The sequence below is a fragment of the Zalophus californianus genome, chromosome 4, assembly GCF_009762305.2.
Source record: "Zalophus californianus isolate mZalCal1 chromosome 4, mZalCal1.pri.v2, whole genome shotgun sequence".
Taxonomy (NCBI): Eukaryota; Metazoa; Chordata; class Mammalia; order Carnivora; family Otariidae; genus Zalophus; species Zalophus californianus.
This window is the reverse complement of record NC_045598.1, coordinates 84027947-84052770: the sequence shown is the minus strand read 5'-3', so window position 1 is coordinate 84052770 and position 24824 is coordinate 84027947. Positions and strand designations below refer to the sequence as shown.

Here is a 24824-nt window from a genome sequence, read left to right as displayed (position 1 = left end):
TTAAGAAAAAAAAAAGGAAAAAGGGAGAGAATGTGATCAGGCAGGAGACTAGGACAAAGCCATACACTAGTGATTTAGGGTATATTTTGATCTGTTAGAAGAAACTGTACCTCAAAATTTTAAAGAGAGAACAACTTATATATATATGCCAAAAACAAGGGTAACTACTATGAAGGGATAAAATATGACTCTAAAAATGAAAAAAAAAATAAAAAATGTTTTTTTTTAAAAAAAGGGATTTATAAGATGTTGGTTGAAAAAGGGAAAAAGAAAAATAAAAAAAAGTCAACAAAAATTAACTTTGATGAAATAATGAATCATGGTAAAAAAAAAAAAAAAAAAAAAAAGCCATGAATCTATGTGCAGTATTCCCCTAGCGCTGGAGTTCTCCTATTCTCCTTGATCGATCAACTTGGTCTTGGCTTGCTGGCTGTTTGGGCTGATCTTCTGGCGGAGGGGCCTGTTGCTGTGGTTTCCAAATGTCTTTGCTGGAGGCGGGATTGCCCCGCCCTTGTCGGTCCGGGCTAAGGAAGATGCTCGGGTTTGATCTCAGGAGCTTTTGTTCCCTGCAAGCTCTCCGTACAGCTTTGGAGGACCAGGGCAGAAATGGTGGCCTCCCAATCTCCACTCGGAGGAGCTGAGAACTCAGGGCCCCGCTCCTCAGTGTGCCCCCAGAGAAAAGCAGTCACTTCCGTGTCCCCGGTCTCCGGCCGCACTCCGTGCTCACCCGGCCTGTGATCGAGCGTTGCTATCTCTGGCACCCGACCCCGCGCGGAGTCTCCAAACCCAGCAGATCCCTGCAGTGCGTTCCCGCACCGCTCCTCCCCGGGAAGGAAGGGGAGTCTCCCCGGATCTGCTGCTTGTTGGGTCCCTGCTGGGGGAGCCGTGCCCCGACTGGGCCGCAGATCACAGTTTATGGCAACCCCGAGCTGAGAGCCCGCGACTCTGCTCCGTCTCTGCAGCCGGCTTCCCTGCTCTGATACCTGGGAGCTCTGGCGCACTCAGGCACCCCTGGTCTCTCTGTGACCCCAAGGGTCCTGAGACCACACTGTCCCGGGAGGATTCCACCCCCCGCTTAGCCACTGCAGCGACGTCCCTCCGCCGAGCCAACTTCTAAAAGGTCCGATTTTGTGCTCCGCGGCTCTATCACTTGCCAGAAGCGGCCGGCGGAGGCCCCTCCCCCGCCGTCTATCCTCCCAAATATCGCCTCGGATTCACTTCTCCGCACGCCCTACCTTCCAGTAAGTGGTCGCTTCTCTGTTCAGAGAGTTGTTGCTACTCTCCTGTTCGATCTCCTGTTGAGTTCGTAGGTGTTCAGAATGGTTTGATCCCTATTCAGCTGAATTCCTGAGACCAGACAAAATCTAGGTCTCCTACTCCTCCGCCATCTTGCTCCGCCCCCCCTGTACAAAATTTCTTAATGTTGAGTTCTAGAATGTTGCCAGTTCTGGCCTCTCTTGAGATTTCCAGTGGCCGGCTGATCTTGTCCAGATGAGTATTCCTGGACAACACTAACCATCATTTATAAAACTGAACTTAATATCGTCCCTCCTCACGTTTCCTGTGTTCCCCATTCTTGGTGATCAAAAACAGTAATAAAAAAGCAGTTACCATTATTGATTTCTTGCTTCTTTTCAGAAACTGTTCTGGGCAGTTTATAGACTTTCATTCATTGCTGCCACCATCTTCTTTGGTGTTCAGGGAAGTTGGTTGTGACTTAGATTCTTCCCTTTTATTCACCTCAGGTCCTTCTTCCTCCTACACACCCCCAACTTTTTGTTTTGAGAAGTTTTAAACCTACATGAAAGTTGAAAGAATAGTACAACAAACACCAATAAGTTCTTCATCTACACTTGCCATGTCCTCTCCCTCTCCTTCCCCCACCAGGTGTGTGTGTGTGTAGATTGACTTATGAAGTGTATATAAAACACACATTTTTTTCCCATACCGTTTGAAAGTTATAGCTATCTCATGACATTTTATCTTTAGAATTTTTAGCAAGTATCTCCTAAGAGCAAGGATATGCTCCTATAATTACCATAATATCCGATCACATTGAGAAAACTTAATAATGATATAATAATTTTATGCAATATAGTCTATATTCCAAAAACCTCAGTTGTCCCCATAAAGTCCTTTATAGCTGTTTTTAAAAAAAACTTCTGACCCAAGATCCAATCATTTATCACCCAATACATTTAGTTATCATATCTCTTTGATCAGTTACCCTACCTATTTTCTAGATTTCTTTTTCGTCCAATTCTGTAGAATGTTCCACAGTTTGTACAGTAGATCCAGGTTAAGATTTTTGGCACAAATACTACCAGAAGTGTTTGTCTCTATCTCAGTGCATCATATCAAGAGGTGTGTAATGTCAAATTATTCCATTATTGATGATTCTATGTTTGATCACTGGTATCTGTCAGATTTTTCCATTGTGAAGGTGTATTTTCTCCTTTTTTTTTAAAGAAAGATTTTATTTATTCATTTGACAGAGACAGTGAGAGAGAGAGAGACAGAGCACAGGCAGGGGGAGTGGCAGGCAGAGGGAGAGGGAGAAGCAGACTCTGCACTGAGCAGGGAGTCTGATATGGGGCTCGATCCCAGGGCAGACACTTAACCAACTGAGCCACCCAGGTGACCCGAATTTTTTCTTAAATAAGTAATCCGTGGGGTAATACTTTGAGGGTGAATATTCTGTTCCTCAATAACATTTTACCAAATGATTTTAGCATCTATTGCTATTCCTTTCCTGAAACAGTTATTACATTTGTGGTTGCAAAATGGTGATTTTCTAATTTATTTATTAACTGGTGTTCTTCTAAAAAGAAGAACTTTCTTTTCTCTGCATCTGCCCTTCCCTTTTGGTGACACACTATGGACTAATGAATTCCTTTGGTCTGTTGTGTTATAGTTTATCATCATCATTCCTGTTTTAGATGCTCATATTAACCCAAATATGGTTCCTTCAAGCTGTTTTTTTTTTTTTTTTTTTTTTTTTGGTGCCCTTTTGATGTGTCTCTGTTAGTTTTTTGGTGTGTCTTTGTTTTCTGGTGAAACAAGATGTCCACTCTTATACTGTTTTGCATTTTTATTTCTCAAAGTAGGTCTGTTTCCTTTTAATAGGAATAGTGTTTAGAAGTCAAGCTTTGGGTGCTAATGTGTTCATTGCTACCAATCTTTTGATTCTGTCTTTGACATACTTCTTCATTCTCTTTATTGTATTTTCACTATCTCTGACTTGGCTTACACCTTTATTGTCATTTCCAAATCGCTACAGTGACCCCTCACTAGTCCTCCTGGCTCCATGATTTCTCCTTTAAAATTTTTAGCAATTTTATTCCATTTCATCTTTCAACAGTCACTGTTGTTTTCTTCCTGGGCTACCATGGAAATCATCTCAATCCTATCCCCAGAAACCTTTAGTAGTTATAGGAAAAATGTTGTTTTTCATTAGCATGGCTTTCAAAACTCTTCAAAGTCCTTGTTGGAATTTCTAGCCTTACCATCTATGTGTGTTAGCTAACATAATCACCTGTTCCCTAAAAGTTTCATATATATTTTTTTTTTATTTCTATGTCTTTGGTCCTGGAAGTTCCTCCTTTTGGGAAACTTTTCCTTTAATCTCAGCTCTACCTTATCAACATATAAATATTTTTTATTTTCTAAGGCCTACTTAATATCTTTTCTGATAAGTTTTTTCAAACCTTTGGCTCTACATAATTTGTGCTTCCGTGGTACTTTGTCTAAACCTGTTTTATCGTAATTCATATACTATTATAACTGTCTCCGTTAAAAAGTAGTCTTTGATTGTAAGAACAATCTAGTCATCTTTGTCTTTCCCACACTAATCTACACAATGTTTTCTGAACAGAGTGCATTCTAAATGCTTGACTCAAGAGAAACAAATGGGAGAAAGAGGATCTGTCTGATTCAGAAACTTGGTGGAACTTCTTACATGTGTGCTTCTGTGCTCCAAACTTGGGGTTTCTAGAATTGCCTGGAGCCTAAGGTTGTAATAGCAACCTTCTCATACTCTTCACTGTAGAGTAGTGAGGACTGAGAGTTACTTCTTCTCCATCCCCATCATTCTCTCCAATATTTGAGAGGTCTGTCTGCAATGAGTTAGTATGGCAGTTGGCTTATCATCATTTTGCCTCAAAATCAACCATTTTGTTATATTAAAATTTGTTTTATTAAATAAAAAAAGAGGTTGTATACCTCAAAGGTGATAGTGTAGAAAACACACATTGTTTAAATTAGAGATCAGTGAACTTTTTCTGTAAAGGCCCAAGTAATAACAACTTTAGAATTTGTGGGCATATGGTTTGTGTTCTAAACACTCATCTCTGTGTGGTAGCAGTGAAACAGCAATAGACAATCCATAAATTAATAGGTGGGACTGTGTTTCAGTAAGACTTTATTTGTAGATACTGAAATTTGGATTTCATGTATTTTTACTCATCATGACATATTCTTCTTTTTAATAAATGGTTTAGAAATGTAAACACTGTTAGCCTGTGAGCTGTACAAAAACAGGCATCAGGCTGAATTTGGTGTGTGTGCCATAGTTCGTTGATTCCTGGTTTAAATCACCATGACTCCAAAATTTCTTGAGTTGGGCTAATTCTTATTTGAATAGAAGATGTGTAACAGTGAATACTTGGTTTGCTAAGGTTATGTACTTGGGAGTTCTCAAAGGTGGAACTTTAAAAAATAAATTTAAAATATGTTAGAATGTCATTGGGATTAATAGCAAAATTTATTATAAATTCTCAGTCTTGGCTTTGTTTAAGGAGTTTAGTGACTACAACATATAAAAAGATCTTGTTAGATAGTTTATGGAGAATGGTTTAGAATAAGTAAAAGAACCAAAACTATACACAATAATTTAAAATGCAGATTATTTCTTTGTACCATCATTTAAATGTAATTTGAAGATTCTGTGTGCCCTCTGATAGTCACTTTAAGCTCTAACTTTTAGAGCTAAGGAATATTGGAGACTAGAGAGTAGATAGGAATTAGACTGACAGAAAATACCTCCTTGAGTTCAGACAAGTTGGTCTTAATATGTAATCTATTGAGTGTGTACAACATTAGCAGTATTTGATTACAGTCCTCATCTTAAAAGTTACCGCCCCCAAACCCAATATAGTGCAGTGCATTTATAGTTATGAAAATTTGTAAGACACAGATATTTATTTATAAACAATGTTCATAATAAGTTCAGTGAAAAAAGGTAACAGAACTGTGTATTTTCCTATTTGGGGTGAAAAAATAGGTATAAATACAAATAGGTTTGGATAAATATACATGAAAACATTAACAGTGGTGTTTGAGTTTATGGTCATATAAACATGTTATTTTAATCTATTTTTACATTGAAATTGTGTTGCTTTTGTATTATAACAAAGTTATTTATTTATATTGAATAAAGTATAGTTGACACACAATGTTACATTAGTTTCAGTACAGCAATGATTGGACAGTTTGTTTTTTTTTAAAGATTTTTTTTTTAAAGATTTTTTTTAAAGTTTATTTTTTTATTTTTTTTAAAAGATTTTATTTATTTATTTGAGAGAGAGAGAGAATGAGAGTTAGGGAGCATGAGAGGGAACAGGGTCAGAGAGAGAAGCAGACTCCCTGCTGAGCACGGAGCCCGACGTGGGACTCGATCCCGGGACTCCAGGATCATGACCTGAGCTGAAGGCAGTCGCTTAACCAACTGAGCCACCCAGGCGCCCGTGATTGGACAGTTTTAAATATCATGCTATGCTCATCACAAGTGTATCTGCTGTTACCATACAACACTGTTACACCATTGACTATATTCCCCGTGTTCTACCTTTTTTTCCCATGACTTATTCATTCCACAGCTGGAGGCCTCTGTCTCCCAAGGCCTCTCACCCATTTTGCCCATCCCCCCACACCCTCTCCTCTGACAACCACCAAGTTTGTTCCCTGTATTTATGGGTCTGTTTCTGATCTTTGTTTCTTTCTTCATTATAGCAAAATTATTTTAAATTAATAAATTGGGCAGCCAATTCTCTTGAGTTCATAGCATCATTAGGATTGAATCAGTAAATTATGTTTTAACAGCATCAAATACTATTTGATTTCATTAGGGATGCTTTTAAAAACAAAATGTTGATATTCCTTTGAATTTTTCTCATTTGCAAATATTTTTAGGGTGATGATGATGCTTATTTGTGTATTCGTGAAGATCAAACTGTGCACATACAACCTTCCCATTTGATGGGGCGAAGTCACCCTGTGATGGACTCCAGGGTAGGTGTGAAAATTCTGGGAACCTCCACCTGGCTTGTCCGTCTTTTGGCTGTGTGGCCAACAGTGGAGTAACTTTGCTGCAAGATAGCTCCCTATCCTAAGCAGAGCCAGAGCAGGAGTCTGGCAGCAGGCTTCCTTTCTTATAATAATCTGGGAGAAACTTTTCTGTGCTTTATTTTATTTTAAAAATAAAATATAAAAATAAATTATATAGTATTATATTGGTATGTTTAATTTATTATTAATATTATATTTATATTTTAATAGTATATATTAAAGTATATTTTATTATTATATAATTTAATAAAATTATATGTATTTAAGGTATACAACATGATGGTTTGATATACATTGTTTTCCTACGTCCTCTCTGAGGAATACAAGAAACATTTTCTCCTGGCTTATTTGTCTTTATCTCACTTGGCAAAATACTGTTTTTACTTTGAGTCAGAACCCCACAAGTCCTCTAACCAGGTAAGAAACTTTGGCAGATGTACTAACCCCATCTGGCCACTGACACAAAATCAAAAACACTGAAGAGACCATTAGGAAGTAATATGCCCGTGGCCACAATGTAACATGTAACAAGGGAGAAGTCCCAAGCCCAGGGGAAAGCTCTACAGAGAGCGTGAAGTCTTAGGCAACAGCTACCGCTTCCATCAATGCTCATCTGCCAATGCCATGTGAAGAGAGACACTTCTCTACCAGAAATAGGCCATCTCTGGCACAGATGCTAAGAAGAGGCACAGAAGACAACTGTCCAAGGCACTGAACCAGTCTCCGCTCTATACACTCCTCTTTCTCATTGGACGAGAAACTCTGTGTCATTAACCTAAGCCTCTTCTTAAAGATCAGTCTGTAAGCTTTTGAAAAGGAGCTGATGCTCTGACCATCTTCATCGTAAAATATTCTTTTCTAACATGCAAAAAAAAAAAAAAAAGGATTTAGGTGACACAGGCAAGAATTCATCTTTTCCTACAAGAGAAACTTGTCTCGTGCTTTTCCGAAGTGTGGAAAAGGGGGGACGGTGGTCAAAGGGTACAAGGTTGCAGTTACGTAGGATGAGTAAGTCTAGAGATCTAATGTACAGCATGATGACTGTGTCTAATAAAACTGTATTGTATACTGGAAATTTGCTAAGCGAGTAAATTTCAGGTGCTCTCACCACAAAAAAAGGTAAGTATGTAAGGACACAACTGTAGTAATCATTTCACTATGTATATAGTTTTCCTGGAAAGGAAATCCAGCAGGTCAGGATTTTGATCATATTTTATTTTTAACAAATCTGTGGAAAGTGCTGAGAAGACCCATTGTGTACGTTTGTAGGGTGCTCTTGGGGATCTGGCTTGGAGGCTGGCAGATGGTGTTATGCAGTGTTCTTTCAGAAGAAACATTACCCTTCCTGGGGTTAAGAATAGATTTGATCTAAACACAAGCTACTACATATTTCTAGCAGATGGTGCGGCTGATGATGGTATGTATATTGATGAAAACTATCTTTTAAAGTTTTCTTCTCTCTCTTCTTCCCTTTTCCACCTTTCCTGAAGAGACTATTATAACTGCTCATTTTTTAAGATACACACTTGTGGGTAAAGAGTTATCAAAACCCTTTTCCATTTTTGCCTGACAATTCGACTTTGAATGACCTTGCTTTGTTTCCTGGGAAACTAGATAAAAGTAGTGTCAACTATGTTATAAGGTGACATGCTTATGATAAAAATGACTTCTGGCTGGCAAACTGCATTTGGACCAGGAAGAACTATAAATACCTAGTAAGAAGCCATATCTTTGGGCTTCCCTAAGTGTTGTGACGTTGGCAGATTCCTGGCAGGGATCCTGTAAGCAGTGACTGTGGGATTGTTGCAAGAGATACTGGCTTTTGTAGGATAACCTGTCTAATGTGAATCTTTATCTCCTTGAACCTGAGCTTTCTCCAGGGAGGTGGAAGAGGGGTAGAGAGAATAGCTCCTGGCCAACTGAAAAAGGTGCTACAAGATCTCCCATCAAAGGAAAACACCTCTAAATGCCCTGCAGCTGTGCTTGTCTCTGTCCCACATCTAAGTGAATTTGATGCCAAGTGCAGCCCGCGGTAGTTTTCTGTGTTTGAATATTTACTTTATCCTCTTTTTTTTTTTAAAGAATATTTCCTTTGTCCTTAAGACTGCCCTGGTGGGTATTGCAACACATATTAATAAGGATTATTAGATTTTGTTTAAGGTCTTGGCTGATGATGTTTTGAAGAACTACAGGAAATGCCAAGGTAGTATGTAGTGACTCATCTCTTGGGAGATAATACTGCCCCCAGACTTTGAGAATATAGCTTCCTTTGAAAATGGTGAGAAGTTGGGCGGATGGAATGGAAGGATAGGGGGTGAGGTAAAGGAAGAGGAAGAGCAGAAATGTGGTGTAGGTAAAATTGTGAAAAGCCTTTGCATATTCTATCATGTGGTTTTGGTTTTATACTATGGGTAAAGGGGACACAATGGTTTTGAAGCAGGTTAAAGTATCTCCTTAGTGTTACGAGAAAATTTAGGAATATTTGTAGATTTAGTTGTAGGTGATATATATAGTTATTTTAGTCAAATCATGTAGTCTTGTTTGCGCCAGCAACAGCAAAAATAGCTTGAAAATCATTGCTTGGTTAAGTGATAATAATGAAGAAAAACTACTCCATGCTAATGACTGCCAGTCACTGGCTAAGCACTGTAGTTAGATCCTTCATTTTTATCTTCATAAAAATTAGATTAGATATGTACCCTTTTACTATCCCTGTTTCATCCGGGAGGAAACAGAGGCTTAGGAGCGGTTAAGTAATTTGCCCAGATGAGTCCATGGTAGAGCTGGAATTTGAACCCAAACTCTTTGACCTCAGAGCCTAAGTCATCAACACTTTTGAACATGGAAAATGTAGGAATTGAATTTTTCATGAGGAAAAGGGTCAGATATTTGTGTTTTTAAACAGATGCCCCTCAGGTAGAGGTAATTGTATTTGTTGTTACTATGGCTCTCACTTACTGTGCATTACATATATCTCATGTCTCGCAGAGGCTTTGTCAATAGGCATTATATTGCCCATTTAAGAGAAGGAAACTGGAACCTAGAGAGGCTAAGTAACTTGTTCCAAATCAAACAAGTAGCAGAGTCAGAAATTACATCCCAGGCTGTTGCGCTTACAGAAGTCGTGCCCTTTCCATCATACCAGACTGCTTCCTCTGGTGCTCAGAATGGTACAGGTGCTCCATGAGTGACTATTGAAGCAAATGGATGTCTTCAGTTGCTAGGGGATTTAATGGTTTGCATTTGTACTTTAAAAAACTTGATACTTAGGGGCACCTGGGTGGCTCAGTCAGTTAAGCATCTGCCTTTGGCTCAGGTCATGATCTTGGGGTCCTGGGATTGAGCCCCATGTCAGACTCCCTGCTCAGCTGGGAGCCTGCTTCTCCCTCTGCCTCTACCCCTCCTCCCTGCTCATGCTCCCTCTCTCAATTAAATAAATAAAATCTTTTAAAAAACTTGATACTTAAAAAATTTACACTTTAAAAGAAAAGCAATTTCATTTAAGTAGATGAATTCTATTATATAATAAATTGTGTGTGGCGGTGTGTATGACAATGCCAAACCTTTCTTCTTAGGTCAGCACTGTAGAAATTGAAATGCATTTTCTGACAGAAACAATATTTTAAGTGATAGTTCCAATATTCCCCCAGAAAAACCTAGTTCATGGATAATATAGGTGCAGAATGGAGCATTGCTGTATCTCCCTCTCCTGCTTGTGTTGCTATGCTGATGGTATGATGGGGAGAATCTATCTTTTGTGGTGTTTCTCATAGTGTGGCCCCAAACAACCTGCTTCAGAACCATTTGGAGTTGACTGCTGAAAATGTAGATTCCCGAACTCCAGCTTAGACTCACTGAATCTCTGTCGTTGATGTTTGGAATCTGTATTTTTAACAAACATTCCAGGTGATTGTTTTGTGTACTGTGGTTTGAGAACTTACTACTCTAGGACAAGGTTCTCCCAAATAAGGTGTATACATTGTAAGGCAGTTTAGGGGATACAAGGAGCAACACTAGAACCTTCTATTTAGATTTATTTTATCTCATCTCATCTAAAAAATTTCTATTTTAATATATTTTACAGTGTTCATAATGCATTAAGACAATAGTACATGAATATGTTCTAAAGTATACATACATTGGGAGCACAGACTCATTTTAAAAAATTTTTTATTTCTTTAAAGATTTTATTTCTTTATTTGAGAGAGAGAGAGAGAGAACAGGAGCAGAGGGGTGGGGCAGAGGGAGAGGGAGAAGCAGACCCCCTGCTGAGCAGGGAGCCCCATTTGGGGCTCGATCCCAGGACCCCAGGATCATGACCTGAGCTGAAGGCAGCCGCTCAACCGACTGAGCCACCCAGGTGCCCCGGACTCATTTTTTTTAAACTGGTGGAGTGCAAAGCAAAAATGCAAAACAAAACCTTAAAAAAAACCCCCAAAACCCAAATCTTGGCATTAATGCTTCAGGGAATAAACTTTCCATTACCCTTCTATTGGGGAACAAAATACAATTGCCACATAAATCATTGTCTCTTCTGTTATCTAGTTATATGTATGTGAACCATTTATAAATTGCACTCTCCTTAAAAGCAGTGAGACTTTGTGAGGTCGAAACCATTTTTCAAAGCAGTCATAAAATCTCTGTGACCCATATAAATGTAAAATGTACCCAATTGCAGTAAAATCCCTTTAAAACCTTTTTCTAATGCTGTTTTTCCCACCCAGAATGCTGACATTGTCCTATCGTGAGATAAGCAGTCATGGGAAATGATAGAACTTATCATTGGGTGAATTACTTTTTCACTCACTTGGGTGAATAAGTAATTCACAATTAGGAAATCTACCAATTTAAATAACGAATTGGAGACCCCGTTATCACATGACCAGTTATTTTAACAATTTAGAAATACCACACATCACGTAATACTGTAGAGCCTTGTACTAAACATGAAGTCAATCTGCCTTAGAGCAGAAATCCAAGATTATAATGGAGCCATACGAAGGAATCCCAAAATTATAATGGACTTCTGCTTTTATGAAGGTTAAGTTCTTGGTTAGCCTATGGGTCTGCAGTGAATCAGAGCTTAAAAACACTTTCTTCCAACTTGCCTCTCAGGCTATTGTGGAATGTGGTCTGGTTTTCATCACCACAACTCTATTAATTCAGTATAATTCCTGATAGTTATTGTCTCTTTCTTCTTGACTCTCTTCTCTAGGTATTCATTACATAAAACTTTTTGTGTTTTCTGCTTTCTCTCCACTCCTCTCTGTTATAAACAAGCCATGATATAGTAGTATTTGTGAAATGAATAACCAGTTGTCCTAACACCATTTTTTGAATAGTTTATTTTATCTCTGCTGCTTCAGAAGCCTCTTTATTGTGTGCCAAACATCTATCAGTAAATCAAACTATTTCTAGTTTATTCTTCCATTACTCAATTACTGTGTCAGTTGAAGCTACTGTAGCTTTATAATAGGTTCTGAATTTTGATAGAGCATGATTCCCCTCCTGGCCTCCTTTTTCAGGAATTCTTGCCTCTTTGTTGTGTATCTATTCTTCTAGATAAACTTTAGAAATGATTGTCAGATTCCATTGCAAATCCTGTTGGGGTTGTGATTGGAATTGCAATGAAATTTTAGATTTATTTTGGAAATAATCAACATCTTTGCAATAGTGAGTCTTTCTGTCCAGGAATATATTGGATATTCCATTGATTAAAATCTGGTGGTTTTCTTCATGTCTTCATATAGGTTTATATATTTTTTTGTTACTTTGTGTCTATTTTATAGATTTCTAATACAAACTATTGTGAATGGGATTATTTTTCTTCATTTTCTAAATTTGTTGGTGTATAGGAAAGTTATTGATTTTTGAATGTTTATCTTGAATTTAGCCATCTAGTTTGCCAGTTGATTATTTTGGATTTTCTAGATAAACATCATATTTTATGCAAGTAACGACAAGGTTCAAAGACCTCATTTTTTTTGTTTCATTGCATTGTTTACTCCTCCCAGAAAAAGTGGACTGGTAGTGGTGCTGTGGCAAGCATTCTTGTCTTGCTCCTAAATTTGATGGGAATGCTTCTGATATTCAGTGTTGTGTCATGTTTATTGTATTTTTTTTGTGGATATCTCTTATGGTGTTTTAGGAAATGATCTTTTCCTAACTTTACAGAGTTCATGACATGAACATGTGCTGAATTTCATCTGATGCCTTTTAGGCAGCAATTGAGATAATATTTTACCATTACTTTTATAGACTTCAGAATGGCAAATAGTCCTCACTTTATTGGGATAAACCTTGCTTGGCTACGTTTCATAGCTCTCTTAATGGGCAGTTGATTTGAATCACTAATATTTTATTTAAACTTTTTGTATCTATATTTGTAATTGATTTTTGTCTGTGGTTGTGGGATTGTGTGTGTGTGCGCATGCATGCCTCGTTTTGGTTTCGGTGTTATGCTAATCTCATAGAATGAACCCTAGGAGACCTTAAATAAATAAGAATTTTTAAAGTTAAAAAATTTTTTTTAATTGTATAATAGAACTCATCCACATAATAACTGTCTGAACCTTTAGGGATAGAAATATTTGACTAATTAAAAAAATTCTTCTACCATTATTACTCTCCAGAATTACTACTACTTCTTTGGTGAAGTTTTATAATTCTAGGTTTTTCCATAAATTCATCCATTTCATTTAGTTTTAAAATATTTTTGGCTTACTTAAAGTTGTATGTAGCATTTTCTTATAATTTTGAAGAGTATCTTCTATTATCAGCTTCTGTGTCACCCTTTTTATTTCTAATACTGTTTGTGTTCTTTTTATCTTGTGGTTGGACTTGCCAAAAACTCAGTCGATTTCATTGGCCTTTTATAGACTTCATTTTTGACTTACTAGTTTGTTAATTTCTACCTTTGTTTTTAACCAATCTTCCTTTCTGTTTTCCTGGGTTATATTTTGTTGGTGTAAACACCTCTTGAATTAAATGATGACTTAAATACTTGAAGTCTTTTTTTTTTAAAGATTTTATTTATTTATGTGTGAGAGAGAGACAGAGACAGTGACAGAGATAGAAAGAGCATAGGTGGGGAGGAGAGGGAGAAGCAGACTCCCTGCTGAGCAAAGAGCCCGAGTGGGGCTCCATCCCAGGACCCTGGGATCATGACCTGAGCTAAAGGCAGACATTTGACCGACTGAGCCACCCAGGGCCCCTAAGTCTTTTTTTTTTTTTTAAAGGAAATGCTTTTTAAATGATAAAAACTTCTTTTGAATAGTACCTTGATTGCATCACATGCGTTTTGATATGAAGGGTCTTCATTGTTACTCATTTTAAAGAAGATTTGCAATTTAAATTTTGATTTCCTGTTTAGCCCCAGGGTTATTTAGAAGAGTAGTTTTATAAATATCTAGATGGATCATTTTTTCCTAGCTTTTTGTTGTTTATTTTTAGTTTTGTTGTGTTTTGGATAAATAATATAACCTGTATCTTATATAATTATTTCTTTTTGGAAATTATTGAGATGTAGTCTATAGTCTAGTACTTATTTTATTGGGGTAAAGATTCCTATATATCTGTTATATCAAATTTCTTAATTCTTTTTATTCTTTTTGACAGTTGTGTTGTATTCTAAAAATAATGTGTGTTCCATGATTTATTCTACTAATGATGGACATTTAGCTTGCTTAAATTTTTTTTTTTTGGTCCAGCACAAAAACCCCACTTCTCGTAGACATTCTCATACATATATCTTTGGGTAAAAGGGGAGTATTTATGTAGGATAGATTCCCAGAATGAACAGCCACACATACATACTCACATACCAGACTAATTCTATACATTCACAGACTTAATCTTATACATAATAAATAATAACACATCCTTAATTTGTTTACATCACCGTTATTTGGGATTTTGATTTGTTAGTCAAAGCCAGTCCAAATTGACCATATGCCAAATAATATAATATTGCATCAACATGCTTTTGTTTGTCTTTGATCCACCCACTTTGTCCAGGTCCAAGTTCTGTTAGTTTAGTCTAGGATTCCAGATTTTTAAAAGTATGTAGTATCTTTGAAGAATTGTATTTGACATTTTCAGTGATTTTTGATATTACCAGTGATCATCTTGACTTCACAGTGTCTGACTGGTCTCTTGCATACCACCAGCTCTTTCAGCATAACTTCTCCATTCTTTGTCCTCGTTTTGATTCATCTCTTGATTGGCTAAATTATTTCTTTAACTTTTTTCAAGATGATCATGTGTGCTTGTGTATAGATTTATGTGGCTTTTGCATATGAGTGGCATCTCTGATGATATTTATTTATTTTTATTACCATAAGAAAGTTTGTTTCTTTGCCATGCCACTGTCTCTCCATTCCTTGTCTCCCGAGGAAGTAATTCTTCTTCATTTTCTTTTTGTGAAATTTCAGGTCAAATTTATAAGCATTCTCAGCAACCTTTGATTACATATGAAAAATATAATGTGACAGACTATCCAAGGAACGTGGGAGGATCCCGTTCTTTTTTCCTTCTGAAGGCTCATGGTAAGTTACGTGTGTAGTATTATTACTACTTTGTGTAATAAATTTACCTGATGACTTAGTGCTGGCTGGATTAGGAATGGTGGTGGGCATAATTTACCAAATGTTCATCCATCTTCTGTGTTTAAATATTAACATTTGCAGGTAGCAATGTCTATCTTAATGTTTTCTCCTTTTTATTAAAAATGGAAAATAGGGATAAGTCAGTGGTTTTAACCCTGGCTGTACATTAAAATCACTAATGGAGCTTTTAGGACATCTATAATTTTTAAAGAGTGCCCTAGTTATTTCTAACTGTAGCCAGAGTTGAGTATCTGGGTTAATCAATTTAAATTTGTGAGACCTTAATTAGGCCATTTATTAAAATAAAGGCTTATAATAGAAGAGTGCTTTGTGATTTTGATTGTTTAACAGTAGTTTGGTTTCAAAGATACAGTTTTGTTGAAGAACTGATCAGTGTGTAAGTAATTGAGGGTGTACAAATTACTCAGTGCTATACACATGATTTTAATCATGAAATGATTAAATCATTAAAATGATGACATTAACCACGTTGGAAGAGCAATAGCCCCCAAATAAGGCCCTAACATGCTTGGTTCTACAGATGAAAGTTGATTCCATTTGAAAAGTAGCCGGTTTATTGTTGTGTTTTGGATAAATAATATAACCTGTATCTTATATAATTATTTCTTTTTGGAAATTATTGAGATGTAGTCTATAGTAGGGGAATAATGTAGTGTATGCTTGTATGGGGTGGGGAATCTGTCCTTATTTGGTATATTTCCTTTATATTCCCAGAGTTATTCCTTCCAGTAGAGTTTCAATAAATGTCATCATAGTTAAGCTTGAAAATAATTTTATTATTGGTAATTTGCTTCTACTAGTAGCTCCAGGGTGACAGTAGTTGGATTTCGCATGTAACCTGCCTATTTGTTTTTCACTGTTTTTGGAATGAGAAGTGAGAAGATGCTCACCTACCTGCAGAAGGGCTGTTTTAGTGTCATGGTTAAGAGCACAGTTGCTGAAGCCAGACTGGGTTTGGATCCCAACTTTGTAACCTTAGGCGAGTTTCTTAACTTCTCTCTTCCTTAGTTTCCCTATCCAGCAAAACCTGAATAATAATTGTAACTACTGAATGGGATTGTTTTAAGATCAATTAGAGTAATACATGTAAAGCGCTCAGAGACAGTGCCTGGCACACGGTAGGAGCGACGGAAGTGTTAGCTATTAGAAGTAGTAGTGGTGGTGGTAAAAGCTATGATATGCAGGATGTTTTTAGGTTATGCTTACGTTCATTGAATGTATTTCCTTAGTTGTTTTCCATGTTCTGAGCATTTGGCATGGCCCTTTAAGAAACAGCGTGGTTTGTGTTGTCAACCATTTTATTTTCCCACCTGCAGGTGCCTTAATGTTTGTGGCATGGATGACTACCGTGAGCATAGGTGTGCTCATTGCTCGGTTCTTCAAATCTGTTTGGTCAAAGACTTTCTTTGGTCAAGCAGCTTGGTTTCAGGTAGGCGGGAGAAAAAGTTTAATGCAATTTCCATATTATTTGAACACTGCAACATGAAAACATACATAGTATGTGGGTTTCTTTACCTTTTCTTTCTTTCTTTTTTTTTTTTTGTGGTTATAGTTGTTGTAGTTGTGGAATCCTAATAATTCCTTCATTTTGCTCTTTGGTTTCCTAACCAGTTGGGAAGAGACATAAGATACTTGATGGTGGTCAAAATAGAGACAGTTTTATGAGGGTAAGGCTGGATTGGAGAATGTCTCAGGACCATGTGCATCCCTTTGCAACATAGACTTTGGGACCCAAAAGACCCTGACTTACATGCCTACTGGACGAGGGTAGAGCCTGGAAGAGCATTCATTCACTGCTTTCACTGAGTACAGATAGGTCAAGGCGGATGGGAGAGCCTAAGAAAGAAGTAGCGAGGGTTAATGCATTTCCAAACAGGGGTCTGTCCTCTGGTTGATGCCAATGAATGTTAGACTGTCCCTAACTCACTAATTAAGATCATCTATCTACTCTGTAGGTGGGAAGAGGAGTTAGAAGTGTTTTTTTTTCATGCTGCCCTTTTGCATGGGATGAGGAGGCAGACTTAATAGAAAGACAGGAGTCAATAAGCACACCTCAAAACAAAGCAAAACAACCTTCTCTTTCACACGTCATGGAGTGTAGATGTTGCACATATAGTGGAAGATCAGTGATTCTGTGTTGAGATAGCATGTACATGTCTGCTTTTGAGAAAATACTGTTTATTGAAATAGTTTGAACTTTATAAGGAGTATTCTTGAAACTTTATGTACATATAAATTTGTAGCCTTTAAGACTTACCTTATCTAACCTGGTTTCTCACTATTGGCTGACAGGGTCAGTCTGTTTTGTATGTTCTCACTACTGCTATGCACCTTGCTCGCCTTTGTCTCTGCCTTTGATTTCACTCTCTCTCTCTCTCTCTCTCTGTGTCATCTGCTCGTATGGATATTCCCAATTGGAAAATTCTTTGTGTCTCCACTTTACCACTTTAGTTCTCTACTGCCTTTAAAACTCTGCTGTCTCTACATGTAGTATGATATATAGAGTGATTACGTGTCCTCCTTTCCCTGAGATAGTTTTTGTTTGCACCATTTATCCTGACATATTCAATTAACAGTGTTATTCCACTTGCATGATTTAGACAATGAATGACATTTCATATATGTTTCATCTCCTCACTTGTATGCTGAGCTCCTCGGGAGACAGTATTTTCAGTTTCCTTGCTGTCTCATGGTATCTGGTACAGCACTGTGCTTGGTGGTGGAACTTAATAAAGGAAGGAAATGAAGGACTTTTGGCGAGTAGGTATGCTGCGTGTGTGAAATAGCCATTAATGCTGCTCTGTGCAGGTGAAGTCTTGGCAAATGCTTTTGAATGACGAGGATGGCAGCTTAGAGTTTTCTTTAAGGTCAGTCGTTTACTAATTTTTTTTTTTTTTAACTCACAGCAAACGGTGATTAGATGTCCATCGAATGCATGCCTTCAGTGAATCCCACCCCTCAGTCATCTTGCCACAGTAACGCCAACTCCTTCCTCTTAGTTGGCTAATTGTATTCTTATGGTTACATTTCACCCTTGCAGGTGCATCGGATGCTCATGCTCACGACCACCGCCCTTACCTGCATTGCTTTTGTTCTGCCGTTTGTTTACAGAGGAGGCTGGAGTTGGGTAGGTATCTCTCAAACAGGATGTTTTTATATAAATTCATTTTGATGTCAAAGGAGGTTGCTGTTTCATTCTCAAATGAGAGGTTAAAAGGTATTTCTGCGTACATCTCTCTTTCCTTTTTTTAATCATCTGGCAACTGTTCCATATGGCTGGGGGGTCAGGAAATAGAGTGAGGATGTCGTTGCAGATTACTTGATAATGAAATATATTTTTAGGCTGCATCAAACGTTATGAATACTCTACATAGCTTGGGTGAGTTTTCTTACTATGGAGCAGTGAAAATTCAGTGTGCTATCTAAGGAACGTGAACCTTGTAAGTGGTTTTCTCTAACTAATACTATGATTACCACTAAGCAAATGTTAGAGCGAAGATATTTACTGGTATGCTCACCAGTAATTCTTCAGCACCCAGAGCAGCTTCTGGTATATAGTAGGTCCTCAGTAAATATTGAATGAATGAATAAGGCTTACCAAGAATAAGTGATGTACCTAAGGTCAGATCTGTGCTTCCACGACATTTCTCCGATTTCATAGCCAGTCAGAATTTGATCTCAAACTTTGATGTTTCCATTTGCGTTGTTGCTATAAGGGCAAGATTGATGAATCTTGGGTCACTAGGAAACCTCCCTCCTGCTTTTTAGGTAGTTTCTAAATTGGTCAACCTATTTTTTTTAAAGGAAATGATGAAGATTTTCTGATATGAACCTAGACATCAGAACCTTATTTTATGCAGGTATTTGGGACAAGAGTAATGCTTATTTTATGAGCTTTGTAGTTGCAGTCTTTGCAGTTTATGAATTGGATCATATAAAGGGGAGACTATAGTAGTCATGTCACAGGCTTTTTGAGAATTGAGAGTTAATTAGCTGAAAGCACTTAGGATAGTTTCGTGCACATTCTAAACACATATAGGAATTTCATTGCTGTTGTTACTGTCATTTTATGAAATAGAGGCACTTTGCCTCTCCATGGTCCTGGTTATAATTTTATCCGTCTATAACCGAGTCCATAGCTTGAGCGTGTTTTTATAATGTTCTTTTGTCAGCTTACTGTTCCTCTTGACCAAAGCTTCCCATCATGGCTTAGAAACCATTATACCCTTGTTCTAGATCACAGATTTTAAAGCCTACCCAAGCATGGCAGTCAGTGACAACAGACTGTAATATTCCCCCACCTAAACATGTCACAGGTTAGAACATCTTCTTAGTCTCTCTCTTAAGTTTTTAAGTGGAATAGTTGTGCTAAGCGGTCTACTGTCTTCTGTTTTGAGCAAGCATGTAGCATCTCTAAGAGAGGAGTGGAGCTGACAGTGTTGCAATACTTTGTTGATGTTTTTTCTCAGGTTATCCCTCCATTCTGAACAGAGGAGCTAAGATTTTAATGCAGTGGCTATATGGGTTATTCATTTAATCAACATTTGTTGAGTGATTAAGGCTCTGTTAAGCATTGGAGTTTCAGGGAATCATATGGAACCTTCAGCTCAGGGAAACACAGAGTTCTAAACAAAATTACCATACATTGGGGTGATTGCTCTTGATATGGGGATACTAACTAGTCCTAGGTGGGCTGTACTGGTGTTGGTGATCATCTAACATCCTGATGGGGGAGAGGCAGCACCCTACATGGATTCCAGCACAACCATTTACACACTGTGTGTCGTTGGACAGACTGCTTGTTATCTCTAAGCCTCAGTTCCCCATGAAAGTGGGGTATTGGTAACTGTCAAGCATTGTAGTGAGCATCAGGAATAATGGATATAAAGTACATGCCTGGTATACAGTAGGTGCTCAGTGAATGGTGCCTGTTCTTATTAGTAAATGTTTTAAGCTACAGAAAAACACTAAGAATACATCATCTATGTGTATTATTTTTAACTTGAGGATTTACATTGATGGGTGAGGTCGAGACCATTAAAATCATGTAACTTTGTTTAGCATGCAGGTTATCATCCGTACCTTGGTTGTATAGTGATGATTTTAGCAGTTCTTCAGCCTCTTTTGGCAGCCTTCAGGCCAACTTTACATGACCCAAGGTACTTAGAGCTTTTATATATAAATGGTCTTAATGTGGATATCATTATTTGGCAAACTAATTCCTTTTTTTTTATTATTATTATGTTATGTTAATCACCATACATTATATCATTAGTTTTTGATGTAGTGTTCCATGATTCATTGTTTGTGCATAAAACCCAGTGCTCCACGCAGAACATGCCCTCTTTAATACCCATTACCAGGCTAACCCATCCCCCTACCCCCCTCCCCTCTAGAACCCTCAGTTTGTTTCTCAGAGTCCATAATCTCTCATGGTTCATCTCCCCCTCCGATTTCCCCCCCTTCATTCTTCCCCTCCTGCTATCTTCTTCTTCTTTTTTTTTTTTAAATGAACTCCTTTTTAAGTGAAAACACTTTGCATGTTATAAAATTCAGTGATAAATTATATTTACTTTAAGGGGCTTTAAAATGTATTTCAGATACCTAATTCCTAGGCAATAAGGGAAATTGCGTGCTTTTTATTCTCTTGGGAATTAATTGTAGTTCTATCACTTTGGAGAATACTGACTGGTTCTTTATTTGGTAGAAGGCAAATGTTTAACTGGACGCACTGGAGTGTGGGTACAGCTGCTAGAATAATAGCAGGTAAGTAATTGTGATGCCACTTATTCCTATATAATTGCTGGTGGTTTATATTGCAGGTGGTAATTTGGCTTAAATGATTTTTAGATGTATTATTAATTGGAGTAATTGGTTGTTGAGGAGAGATCAGCCTTAAACATTGAAATCCAGAAAGTAATTTCTAGAGGTGACTATTTAAGTCATTATTTCAGTTTTAAGTTTAAGGTTTTTGAAATGGCTTTAAAACTTTACTTCTAAGACTCTTTTTTTTTTTTTTAGCATTTGCCTTTGTCCACAGAATAAGCTGTGCTAACAGCCAAATGCTCAAGTTGAGGGTCATTTGTGAGTTGGGCTGAGGTGGGCTGTGGGCGTCCCAGCCTTCTGTCTGCAGGTCCTTTCCATGGAGATGGTGCCTTCCAGGGAAGGGTGATTTTCAAAAGTCAGATGTGGTTATCCAATGTATTTTGATGCTTTGTATAATAAATACATAAACTGACACCTCGTATTCTTATGTTTTGATAGTCTTTGGGGGTTCTTCGTGGAAGGAGGAGTATAGTGAACAATGATTTCCATACTTTTCTCCCTTTCCTACATTGCAGACTTAAAACATTTTGGAAAGTTTGAGTGTCTCTTTTTAAACAATTAATAGATCATAATTATAATTTCCCATCTTACTGTTTCTAGTCTTACAATTAAAAAAAGATTAAGTTAATTATTTGGTCTTAAATATTAGTCTAATTCATCTCATAAACTCTTTTACTGTGTTTTACTTGATATAATACACACATAATTACCTCACTTGAGGGTGACTACATTTGAATATATATATTTTTCTTATAAATGTAGTGGCAGCAATGTTCCTGGGAATGGATTTACCAGGACTAGATCTTCCTGGCCCATGGAAAACCTATACAATGATTGGATTTGTAGCCTGGCACGTTGGGACGGAGATTGTTCTGGAGATACATGCCTACCGACTTTCTCGAAAAGGTAACCTGCTCAAACAGCATGTTATGTAGAATCACCTTTATACAAACTCTAGGAATGTGATTAGTTTCTAGATACTGATGGTTGGCTCTTACAGGATGGCTCACTAAAACTGTGGTGATTAGTCAGTGTTAGAACTCATGGAAATATTCTGCCCTTGCTTTTTATACTCATTAGTATTACAATTTATGAGGAAAAAAAGGGAACGATTTTAGGTTTTAGGGAAGAAGTCTTTTTTAATAATGCTTGTCTGACTTGGAGCCAGTCCACACTGAGAATCCTGAATGCATGGAGCTGAGAGAACTCAGAACTGGAGGAAGAAGAGATGCCTAAAGTCAACACAGGGCAAAGCTGCAGGCCGATTTTGCCTATTTGATAAACTTACCATGTACTAACACTTCAGTTGCCATCTACATCATATATAGCTAGCTAACTAGGCAAGTTAGATAGGAAGAACTTCTTTTACCCTGGCTTTCTAGTGGCAAGTCCATTTTGATCTTAGTGCGAAATGGACCTTAGGCAGGGTCAAGATACCTATAGCCATTAGGAATGGAGACATAAGTAGAGACTACGTGACATTTTACACTTGATCTTAGCCAAAAGGCCGAGAAGCGATGAAACTACGTGACATTTTAAACTAGCTTGGCTTCTGGGCTGTGTCCTTTGTGTCTTACTTAGTTTCCGCCCCCCTAAATGATAAGTTAAGGTGGCCTTCTAAAAATAAGACCTCTTTGTTGTGAATCTAGGAGCCTGGGCAGCTTTTAGGAGCTGAGTAGTAAGTATCTATCCTGCCATTTTTGGTTCTCAATAGGGTCACATACATGGGGTTTCTGATGACCACTGAATTATGGCTTGCTATTTAAAATACATATGTACTTAAAACATGGTCTGTTAAGACTTTGATGTGGTGTTTATTGACCAGGAGAAGAGGCCTATTTTAAGTCCCTTGACAAATATGTTCTGTAGTCCACTTGTCCCAGTTTGTGAGCGCCTTACATGTTCCGGAAGTTTGCAACATTTGGTAGCTTGATATGGGAGAATATACACCTGGAAATCAACAAATGCTACACAACAGGACTTTTTGTTTTTTGAAAGTTAGTTTACCGGCATACTCACGGGTCTTACAAACTTATGTTGTTGTTTTTGACAGTTGAAATACTGGATGATGCCAGAATTCAGATCCTTCAGTCATTTACTGTAGCTGAAGCAGAAGTAAGTCCTCTTTTTCTTATTTATTGACACAAACTTCAGTGATAGTCATTTCTTTCTTTCATGTCTCAATTTTTTCTTTCAGGGTCACGCTTTTAAAAAGGTGGTGTTTGCAGTTTATATCTGTGGGAATGTGACTTTTCTCATCATCTTCTTATCTGCAATCAACCAACTCTAAGCAAGCAAAGACCTTGGCTTTGCAGACCAGATGATGATGATCATTAAGCCAAAGAAACTTGAAGCTTATACTGACTGCCTGCAGCATATTCATGACTTCTGAATTGGAAGAGCAGGTCATACCTGTAGAGGAATTCTGAGTAGTGGTCTTTAGAGATCAACTTTCATCAGGGTCCTATGGACTCTAAAAAGGACGTCAAGCCTTTATGTATGATTCTGAGTGTAACCAGGGAAGGTTGTCCTTGAGGAGAAATGACTCTCAGATATTTTCCATGATGAGATTTTTAGAATGTTAGCATTTAAGAAAAGAACTGTTTGGAAAGACAGAAATGATGTTATTTGGAGGAAATGGAGATTGTATTAAAGTGAATATATTTTGGACTATAAAGGTGCTGTTTTAAGGAAAATATTTATGCTAGTTTATCTGAATGGTCTTTCTTAGGACTTTTTTTTGAGAAACTATGTTTTTCAGTCCAGTTTTTTGGACATGTCCTTTTTTCTATGTATTCTGTTACTTCTCTGGTAAAGGTGGAAGTGGGGCTTAACTTACATTGTATTAACATTTAAATATATTATGGATATTAGAATTTCTTTCTTAGCAATGAAATGCAAGTGTGCATCTTCTGCTTAAGACTGTATCTATATATTCAGTTACAGGGCTGAAAGGACATTTTATATATTAATTGTTTTTACTCTAAGATTTAAGTCCTAGCTTTTGGAGATTGTAGACTTGCATTTCAAAAATAATAAAATTTACCCTTGTGAATATATTTAGCAGTTACTCTCTTTCTTTGTGGTAATAAATAATATGGATGGTTCTTTTTTGTTAGAAGTTCCTGATGTTGTAATGAATTAGAATATATTCCTTCCTACTCCAATAGTCTCTTTTTTAATGGATGGATTTCATATTTGCTATGAGGACTTCTAGCCAGTGGGTGGCGCCATAATACCAAAGTACTGCTTTGTTCCTGTTCATTGTGTTAACTCATTTTTAGTCCTTAGGTAATACCATGGAGTGGCATTTCCCTTAAATTCACCAACTCTTAATCTTTATTTGAAAAGTTTCTGCCTTTTTTGGGAGGGAGAGGGGGCTGGGGTTGTGAGTTAGAAACTGAAATTAGGGACTATTATTATGTTTCTGGTTACATTTCTGTTTGTTTTCTAACCATGATTATTTGTAACTATTGCTTGGTAGTTCCCTTTACATTCATCTGACCCTGTGATAAATGAATATCACTATCTTAAGCAGAGGAAGCAAGCAAGACTGGACATTCCTAAAAAAATATTTAGGAAGGCGTATTTTATCTTTTAGGTGTTCTGTCTGATTATCTTACAGTTTCTGCTTAGTCCAAGGACCTAATTTTTGTATTTGGTGTAAATAATAGCCTTGTCTGTGTTTCCTACATCTTTTATGGGGTAAAACGATATGGAGTTTTAGTTTTGTTCCTTATATAGGTGTTTATCGTAAGTAGCTTAGGGTTGAGATGTGGATCTTCTGTGTTCATGTTTTGTGAGTGTCAGGCTATTTACGGTCTAAACTTTCCTTTTAAATAGTTTCGTTAAAAACATTTTTTTAAATATAGAAAATTAAGTGTGCGCTAAAATATTTTCCTCCAGTTTTCAATTACACGGGGCTTAAAGGTTAATAAATTTCTTTTAATTAATTATATTCTGTATATGACAAAGAAACTTCCTTTAAAGGGAAAATGAACCTTGGTGTTTAGTTTTCAAACATGT

The 24824-nt window shown here is 37.2% G+C and overlaps 1 protein-coding gene across 2 annotated transcripts in view; it reads left to right on the top strand.

The window, feature by feature from the left end:
- The window catches only part of FRRS1 (ferric chelate reductase 1), a 57048-nt gene extending 33526 nt beyond the window's left edge, over nucleotides 1-23522 (top strand). For both annotated transcript variants that reach the window (XM_027582773.2, XM_027582782.2), the window contains exons 7-16: nucleotides 6190-6288; nucleotides 7615-7762; nucleotides 14778-14891; nucleotides 16289-16401; nucleotides 18013-18099; nucleotides 20034-20131; nucleotides 20680-20738; nucleotides 21561-21704; nucleotides 22852-22913; nucleotides 22996-23522. In XM_027582773.2, the coding sequence (XP_027438574.1) occupies nucleotides 6190-6288; nucleotides 7615-7762; nucleotides 14778-14891; nucleotides 16289-16401; nucleotides 18013-18099; nucleotides 20034-20131; nucleotides 20680-20738; nucleotides 21561-21704; nucleotides 22852-22913; nucleotides 22996-23088 (1017 nt within the window). In that variant the 3' untranslated portion in view covers nucleotides 23089-23522. The remainder of the gene's footprint in view (nucleotides 1-6189; nucleotides 6289-7614; nucleotides 7763-14777; nucleotides 14892-16288; nucleotides 16402-18012; nucleotides 18100-20033; nucleotides 20132-20679; nucleotides 20739-21560; nucleotides 21705-22851; nucleotides 22914-22995) is intronic.
- The last annotated feature ends 1302 nt before the right edge of the window (nucleotides 23523-24824 follow it).